The following is a 9,125-nucleotide window of genomic DNA, read 5'->3' as shown; positions in this document are numbered from 1 at the left end:
GAAATATCACCTCCCCCAGGAAGCCCTCCAGATCAAGTAGTCCTATGAGGCCCAGAAACAGTAATGATGGAGGGTGTTCTCGAGCGCCCAGTGTGGGGCCTGCCCTGCCCTCCCGATTTCCTCCTCCTTCCCTACACACCCCAAAGTGGGGGTTTTTCTCCGGAGGTTCGGAGGTTCGGGGCAGGCGATTCCTCCAGCCCCACCCCCCGCGCCATCCCCAGCTTCCACACCAGCGAGTGGGCGTGAGATTGGCTCAGTTCTGAGTACAATGTCGGAGTCCTGATGTGCCCCGTCCCCCTCACCCCTGCAGGCACCCCACCTCTGCGTGCTTGCCCCCGACTGTCACCTCCTCAGGGAGACTCTGCCGCTCGGCCGAGGCCCCAGCAAATCTTCCTGAACTCGCGAGCTGGACGGCCTGGCTCTCAGAGCCCGACAGCTACCCCAGCCCTCCTGCCGGAGCCCCTGGGAACCCGCGACGCCGCCATAAATACGACCACTTTATTAACATACAGGAGTACTGACTGACGACCATATCCCAGCGTGCCGTGAGAAGCAGTGCCTCTCCCGGGGCCTAAAGTGCAGCGGGTCCCTCCGTGCGCGAGAGCTTCGTATAACGAGGCAAGGGGACGCTCGTTGCGAGATACAATTCCTCTGGAAGGAGCACGCCTAAACAGGATCCGGGTCCGAGGTGGCGCCTGGATCTCCCGGCCGCCCCGGCCCTCCTCGACCCCACAGCCCCGGAGGGAGAGGGGACGTTCCCAGGCCCCTTGGGTGGGGCTGGGGCCCGGGCTGGGTGCTGGGGCGTGGGAACCGCAAGCACGCCGTCCTCGTAGCTCCAAGAACGCCTTCCCAGGCAGGGACGGCTCTGTCGGGGGCTCTCCCTCCCCGGGGGAGAGCAGAGGCTCAGTGTCTCGTCTTCACAGCCCGGGCGCCCTCGGGAGGGGTGTCCGTGGAGGGGCCCCAGGAGCTGCGGGGTGGCCCCAGGGGCGGGGCGCTCGGGTCTCCGAGGGGCGGCGGCAGGGCCTAGGAGTGAGGGGGTCTGCAGGAGTGGCAGCATGCCTTGCTGTAGTACCAGTGACCGCAGAGGTTCACCTTGATGGCCAGGGCGCAGTTGGTGCCTGGCTGGTCCTGGCAGCTGTCATCTGGGGAAGGGACGCGGTGGGGGGCATCAGAGGTGGCCAAGGGGTGAAAACTCAACAGGACGGGGCCCACCCCCACCCCACTGCCTCCTCTCCTCAACTGCAGGAGCTTGGTCCACTCGGGGGTGGTCCGAGGCAGCAGAGCACCTGGGGGGCGGTGGCCCCTACCTGCCCGTTTCTAGGTGCAGGGGCAACGGGCCCCCCACCCCACTTGGGGCCCTCGAGCGCTATTCCTCTGCCACCCCTTTCCTGCCGATATCCCCCCAGTGGTTTGATCTGTGCATAAGAATGGTGACACCCAGAGCCAGGGTTGGGGGGAGTCCTTGACCTCACTTCCCAGGAGGTCCACAGGCCCACAGGCATCCCTGCTATGGAACAGGTGTGAAGCGACTCATCACCCGCCCTGGGGCCCCCACAGAGCCTAGCACCCTGCCCCTCTTCCAGGCACTCAAGCCCTCCATCAGCCCTCGCCACCCGCCCGCCCGTGCCCAGCACCTGAGCTGTGTATCCCGTTCAGGCTGAGTCATCCTGGATACGCTGGTGTCTGCCCATAGTTGGCCCCATCTTCTGAAGCCAGATGCCCACCTTGGCATGGCTCCTGGGGACCCTGAGCCCCAGTTAGGTCTCACCTGCCGCCCTGCCCACCCTCACCTCCTAGCCGGGTTCAGCCATTTGGGGGCAGGTGGGGGGAGGAGGGGTGGAGCCTTTGCTCCCCCATAGGACTTGGTGTCCCCAGCCACTAGACCCTCCTGGCCCCTTGGCTGACACCTGCTCATCCCTCAGGCCCTGGCTCTGCCCACATTTGTCGGCCTCCCCCTTCTCACCTGGGGGCTCTGTGGGGCAGGGCTGCAGGTCACAGGCCTGCCTGCCGACAGGCTTCACCAGCGGGTCGCAGCCCCGGACGATGTCCGTTCCCTGGTAGCATTTCACGTCTCGCATCCGCACGCCCACCCCACAGGTCTTGGTGCACTGATGAGAGAGAGAAAATGACTGAAGTCCCCCCCTCCCAACCTGGCAGGACAGGGTTTCCAGCCAAAGAGGGACTCCCACCCCTCCCCCCAGGCTGCTGAGTCTCAGTGGGGGGCGGGGGGTGGACAAGAAGCCTGACGCTCATCCCCACCCAGGGCCACTCAGCTTCACCACACATTTGCACCTTGAAGCAGTGGGCCCCTCCTCTCCCCACTGTCCCTGGGTGGGTCCTTTGGTCTCAGCTTCCCCGGGGCCCGTGAGACAGAACACTCCAGACACATGGGGCCATGGCCGAGGGAGAATGCTGGTTTCCCACTCCAGTAAAACACTGTTTGTCGTGGGCCAATTAAACCCATCTTCCAAAGTCGCCACTCCCACCGGAGGCTCCCCCGTCCAGATGTTCCCCTTGGAAAACCCTGCTGAGCTACCCAGAACACCAGGGACATCTGCTGACCCCAGTTGCCCCGTCATCCTCCTGCCGAGATCTGACAGGCAATGGCTCTCTCTTGTTCTCCCCGATATGGGTGACCCCACATCACCCAGGCACATCTGGGGCCTGAGCCCTCAATTCCCCAAGGGGGCGAAGGGTGGGAGGCCCCAGCCCTGGACCCAGCCTCCCATTTAACTGATTAAGACTTAGCCGGGAGGACACCCACCCACTCCCAGCGTGGGCGGTTGGCCCGGGCAGGAGACAAGAGGAGGCCAGCTTGGCACTGAGCACAGAGGACCGCCCACCACGGGTGGGTTCCCCGAGGAGCCTCTGGCTGTAGCCCCAGAGGGAACCCTCTGCCCCCGGGGAGTAGAGAGGACAGCTGGGAGTGTGAGCTCTTACTGAGCCCGCATCCCAGGGAGGGGCAGCCACAGGGACAAGATGCCAGAGGCCCACACGCCCACAGTGGTCCATCTGTGTCAGTCACCCCTCACCCACCCATTGTCAACAGAGCAATACGGGGCTGTCCCTCCCCCAGCGCTCTCAGGACATCTGGGGGGGTCTGCTCCCTCTCTGTGGCTTTCCTCCCTTCCAGGTCATGGCACCCAACCCCCAGCACAGCACCTGCACTGGGACCAGTAGGTCCTGGCCCCACCCCCACAGCTGCCCCCATCTTCTGAAGCTGGTTCCTGGGGGCCTAGAGCCCCAGGCAAACTTCAGCAGCCTCCCAGCCCCACCTGATGCCCTCCCCATCCCCCCCTCCCAGCCAGGCGCTGCCACTCGGGGGGAGACTTGGCCCCCTGACATGCCTCGCTCTGCTCTCTGTAGCCACTAGACCCTCCTGGCCCTTGGACGCCTGTTCACCCTTTGGACCCTGGCTCTGCCCACGCCTCGTCTGGAAGCCTCCGCCCCACCCTCAGCCCCTTTCCTTCTCCCCGGGTGGGTCCTTCTGTGGGCAACACAGTATGAATAAATGTGTGTGTTTTTGCTCTTGAATGAGCATGCGTGCTGTAGGAAGCAGAGGTCCCATCTAGGGCAAGATTCACGTCACCACAGGTCTTTCCACGGAGAACCCTGAGCCTGGGGCTCACCCTCTGGGAGGGGGGCAGCACTCATAGAATCCCCAGACTCACCCTGTCTTATAGACTCTAAAAATCTTCACCTTGAACTCTAAGGTTTAGGGATTTGGCCTCCACCATCCTAACAACCAAGACCGTGGAAACCTTGGGTATGGTGTCTGAGGCACACTGCAGAACATCACGGCTGAGTGTCCAGGGCTCCCCGTCCCATGTGACACCCCTGCGTCATCCCCATAGTGTCCAGAGCTGGCCCATGAGGACACTGAGGCCAGAGGCTCTGGAAACTCCAGGTGGCACAGCCTAGCCACAGCGGCACTGGCCCTGGGGCTCCTGTTCTCTGTCCCCACCCCACTCGGTGATGCTCAAAGACCACTTCGGGCCTCCCCTTGTGCCACCTCTTGAGAGCAGATGACATCATTAGGTGGAGAGGGGCCTGGGGGCCCAGGAGGGACATTGTTGCTAAGGACACACTAGGAGACCATGGAGGGGGTGAGTGAGGGGCACTTGGGGCGGGGGCGAGGTACCGTGGCAGGACCAGAACTCAGGGCTGGCCCGAGGGGGCAGAGGGGCCTGCAGGGCGCTCACCTCTGACCACGGGCTGGTGTACCACTTGAAGCAAGGTCTCTCGAAGCAGGTGCTCTCCTCGGGGGGCTTCTTGGCCAGCCCGCACTCGGGGCCGCTGCGGGTCTGTGGCTTCCCGTTGGCCAGCTCCATGCACAAGACCAGCCTCTTCTTCACACCCCGGCCGCAAGTGGTGTTACACTGAGGCCGGGGGACAGATGGGGCCGGGTCAGAGGCCAGAGGCCAGGAGGACCAGAACACAGCACATGTGTGACTGCAGCCATAGGGCTTGGTCACCAACAACGGGTGAAAACGTTTGCATCCCTGGGAAATCGGCTGAGGACTCTTGGTTGATAACCATTTGGCCCCAGACACATCTGATCAAAAGCAATTGACTACAAAACCATCTGTTTTCAAACAGAATGGTTAATGACACTTTGTCCCAACAGGACTCGGCTAATACTGGTCCACCCGCAGCAACTTGGCGAGAACGACTCGTCCCGAGGGGCAAGTCAGTGACTGGCTGGTCAGTGGGCAGACGAGGTGGTTGTGGGAGCAAATGGCTGAGTGCCCGCCCCCCCCCCCACCCACCCTGGTTTTCCCTAAATCTGGAAAGTGGGGACCGAGAGGGGCAGGGGAAACACGACCCATTCAACATGCCTCATCCAGCACTTGCCTCCTTAGATTTGGCAAGTTTTAAGGGGTGTTCTTCCCTTGGGGCCTTTTTTCTATTTCAAATTAATTTGTAGTGAATCGTGCCATCGCAATGTGCAATTAATTCCCCGTATGACCCATCTGTCCCTCTGGCCACCTGGCTCTCGGCCGCTTGCTCTCCCAGGCTGCTGGCTCGGGGCACTCACCCGCTCCCAGTCCTGGGCCAGCCAGTGGGCGGGACAGTTCTTGTCCCCGCAGGGATGGATGGCCAGAGGCTTGGTCTCCGTCTGGCACTGCGACTCGGGCACCACCCGGCCGTCACTGGTCTTGCAGTACACGTGTCTGATCATACGGCCCTGGCCACAGCTTCCACTGCACTGCAGCGGGGAGGCCGGGGTTAGAGGCAGGGCCCTGTCCACGTCCCCCGCCGCCCCCCCCGCTGCCGCTTCCCAGAGAGGACCGGCTCCCCAGGCAGCATGGGGGAGGGAGCGGTTGCCACGGCAACCACTTTTTAAATAACATTTTCTGTTCTAATTACAGAAATATTCCATACTCGGTGAAAAACAGACACAGAAAAGCACACCTAAATTACCTAAAAAGGTCACCCGTGTACCCAGCACCCAGAGGGGACCCTGGTGAGCGGCTGAGTGTCTGACTTACAGACGAGGGACACAGAGACAGACACACAAGCAGACAGATGGGGAGGACTTGAGAAGGGATCGTGTTTTCGGATAAAGGTTTAGATTCCTCGTCATAGCAGGGAGAACGGCTGGTTAGGTGTTCTAACCCCACATCCTCACTGGAGACGAACAGGGAGACTGAGGCACCGCGAGGTGAAGAGGGGCCCCCAGCCCCGCGCGCACCGCCCCATCCAGGCCCTGCCCTCACCGGGCCCCAGTCGGAGACAGTCCACTGGCGGTCGCAGGGGGGGCCCGTGCAGTCCTTCTCCCCCACGGGCCTGGTGTTGGGGTCACACAGCTTCTCGTCCTCCGAGCAGCGGATGTCCCTGGTCACCACGCTGCGCTCCCCACACTTGGCCGTGCACTGCGAGGAAGCGGGTGGGGCGGGGGTCAGGGCTGCCCCGAAGCGCGCGGACCCTGAGCCCGCGGACCCTGAGCCCGCGGGCCAGGCTTGGCCGCGCACACGCTCACCTCGGACCACTCGGACATCTCCCACTGGGGCCCGCACGCTGGGTTGCGGCATGTCTTGCGTTCCTCGGGCCGCACGGCCTCGGCCGCCTCACACAGGTCACTGTACACGGAGCTGTCGAAGCCGGGGGACAGCATCTTCCAGCAGCGCACGATGCGGAACTGGTAGCCCTCGCCGCAGGTGCGTGAGCACTCGCTCCAGCTGCTGGTCTCCCACCTGCCTCGGGAGGGGCCGGCCTTCAGAGACCCCACCTTCCTTCCTGCGGCGGGGACCCCACGCAATCCCCCCGACCGTGTCCAAAATCACACTAGGCGAAGCCAGCCAGGAAGCTGGTGAGGCCCCAGGGTGGAGGCTGTTGCCCAGATGACCCTGAGCCCCCCGGGAGCCGCCCAAGGTTGGGGGGGGGCACCGGTGCCGGGAGCTGGTGCCCAGAGCATGAGCTTGGCCAGCCTGCCTAGGAACCCATGTGGCCTCCACCTGTTCTCCCCTCCGCACACACCACCTGGCTTTCCAGCCTCTCAGGACCACGTCCTGGCCTTGCTCCCTTGCTCACGCTGCTCCTTCCTTCCCAAAGTGCCCTCCCGCCTTCTCCTACTCGAGGTCATGCTTCAGTGTCCCAGAGCCCTGTGCTGCCCCCCATGGGGACTCCAAGGGGGAAGGGCAGGCCCCCAGGGCGACATAACCAGCTTCTCAGAAGGGAGCATATATGCAGGGAGCAGAGGGCCCGGATGGAGCCAGCCAGAAGAGGACAGGTGCGTAGCCTCGGGCTCCTCTGGGGACCCCGTCTGGTCGTGCCTGGGAAGAGGACACGCTTAGGGCTTGGTCTCTGACCATCTGTGAGGCAGTGTGGGACATGGCAGAGGACTGGCAGGCCAGTTTCGTACCCCCACCCCACAGTCCCCTGCCCACAAAGCCCGTCGTGGGAGCAGGATGCTAGCTAAAGCCTGCTGCTCCTCTGGGCAGAGGCAAAGCAGACCCCCAGGTGCCCCCACACCCCCTGCCCCGGGCGCTGGGTGGTAGGTACCTGGGCTGGCACTCCCTCCCGGCGCAGAACTCCTGGACAGGCTCAGGACGGGTCAGGGCATCGCAGTAGCTGTCGTCCACCTCGATGCCATCATAGCGGACGCACATGGCATAGGTCGACATGACCCCTGGTTCAGGACAAGGGAAGGGCCCATGAGCCACAAGCGAATCCTTTGGAGACCAGCAGATGGGCCATGGGACCACAGACAAGTCACCTGACCTCTCAGAGCTTCCCTGGTTTAAACTGAGGATAATGACAGTAACCAGCTTACAGAACAGTGGCAGAGCCCAGTGAGGACAGCTTTGTGGATATGAACTCTCTCCCTGCCCATGTCTCGGGGTCTGATCCCTCTCTGCACCCCCACCTCCACCCCTATCCCATCCAGCTCAGACTGGGCATCCACTTCATATGTCACAGACCCTGGGCTCATTTGGCCCTTATAGGGGTGCAGAGGCACATACAGCCAGGCGTCACTAATCTTCATTCTTACAGCAACTACCCATCTATGGGTGAGTAAATGGGAGGGTGGGTAGGTAGATGGATAGGTGGATGGATGGATGGATGGATGGATGGATGGATGGATGGATGATGGATGAATAGATAGGTTGTGTGTACATGGATGGATGGATGGATGGATATGGGTGGATGGATGGATGGGTGGATGGATGTATGGATAGGTTGTGGGTGAATGGATGCATATGGATGGATATGGATGCATGGATGCATGGATGCATGGATGCATGGATGCATGGATGCATGGATGCATGGATAGGTTGTGGGTGGATGGATGGATATGGATGGATATGGATGGATGGATGGATGGATGGACAGACAGGTTGTGGGTGGATGGATGGATGGATATGGGTAGATGGATGGATAGTTATGGATGGATATGAATAGATGGATATGGATGGATAGTTGATATGAATAGATGAATATGAATGGATGGAAAGTTTGGTGAGTAAATGGAAGGATGGATAGGTTGGTGGGTGGGTGGGTGGATGGATATGTTTGGAAACTCTCACCATTCCAGCCCTTTCTAGCTCCCCCCAGGTGTCATATTTGACCTTCAGACTCTCCCTGCCCTCCTATGGCACACCTTAATCCTCATCCAACTCTCTTGAACTTCCTTTAATCACTACGATGTGTGTTTACCTTCCTTGGTTCCCCAGTTCTCCGTAAATCCCATCAGGGGGACGATGTGTAAAGGGCCAGCCCTCACCCAATATGGTTAGTTCTTTGACCCCCCCCCTCCATCTTCTACTCCTCTGGTCTTCTTGCCCCTGCACCCCTGCACTTGGCACTGAGTTGTCACAAGAGCCAAATTCACTGAACAGTGGTTGGGTCCCTACAAAGGAAGCAGGATGACTCAGGGAGATTTGTTAGCATCAGTGAAGGCCAGGTGGGGTTAGGGTTTGTTGTTGCTGGTGTGTGTGTGTGTGTGTGAGAGAGAGAGAGAGGGAGAGAGAGATGGGGGGACCCAGCCCCTGAATGATGGAGATAATGGGGTCCTCCTCAATGGAGCTGCCGGTCCCCCAGGAGGAAATCAACTTCCCATTGATGGAGAGCCCCAGCCCTCCCTTCCCAGCGGCGCGTATCTAAAAGCTGCTGCCTCTCCAAGCCCCAGCCCTGGATGGAACGGAACAGCCTGGGAAGCAGCCTACAAGGGGATTTTTTCTTTTTTCCGTAAAGGACGAGCCAGGCTGCAGCACTGGGCTGTGTCGTCTTTCGCCCTCTCTGAGGGGGAGGCCGCCTTCCTGGCCAGGTCTGCTTGGAATGTTCCAGGCCTCGGAGACACCAGCTCTGGGGCCCAGGGAGGTCCAGGGTTGGGGACTTGCAGACCCTCGCCAAGTGCCTGATTATCCATTCAGACCTTCCCATTGACTGGAAACACGGCAGGTCTTGAGCAAAAGCTACTGGGGCTCAAGACCCAGCTCAGTGTCTCCCTCATCTCGTGAATACTATCAGACTCCCCAGGCCTCAGCTTGGTCGTCCCCAAGTTGGGGACCTCTCCAAGATGCTAGGAGAATCGAGGTACCAATTTTCTTCATTACATCAGTCTTGAGCACGGTGCTTTTCAAGCCTCCTTACGCACGGGGCCTTCCCTTTAAGCAAAAGCG

The 9,125-nt window shown here is 61.0% G+C and overlaps 1 protein-coding gene across 1 annotated transcript in view; it reads right to left on the bottom strand.

The window, feature by feature from the left end:
* Positions 1-470: 470 nt before the first annotated feature.
* ADAMTSL2 (ADAMTS like 2) overlaps positions 471-9,125 on the bottom strand; it is a 34,058-nt gene continuing 25,403 nt past the window's right edge. The window contains exons 13-19 of the mRNA XM_045883466.3: positions 7,006-7,132; positions 5,984-6,197; positions 5,721-5,876; positions 5,039-5,209; positions 4,203-4,379; positions 1,964-2,108; positions 471-1,142 (exon numbers count right to left, since the gene is read on the bottom strand). Of these exons, the coding sequence (XP_045739422.1) occupies positions 1,024-1,142; positions 1,964-2,108; positions 4,203-4,379; positions 5,039-5,209; positions 5,721-5,876; positions 5,984-6,197; positions 7,006-7,132 (1,109 nt within the window). The 3' untranslated portion in view covers positions 471-1,023. The remainder of the gene's footprint in view (positions 1,143-1,963; positions 2,109-4,202; positions 4,380-5,038; positions 5,210-5,720; positions 5,877-5,983; positions 6,198-7,005; positions 7,133-9,125) is intronic.

Source organism: Mirounga angustirostris, unplaced genomic scaffold (assembly GCF_029215605.1).
Source record: "Mirounga angustirostris isolate CCGP_5_RB_7025 unplaced genomic scaffold, mMirAng1.0.hap1 SCAF_15, whole genome shotgun sequence".
In the NCBI taxonomy this organism is placed as follows: domain Eukaryota; kingdom Metazoa; phylum Chordata; class Mammalia; order Carnivora; family Phocidae; genus Mirounga; species Mirounga angustirostris.
Note: the sequence above shows the minus strand (reverse complement) of the source record. Positions and strands in the feature narration are given on the sequence as shown.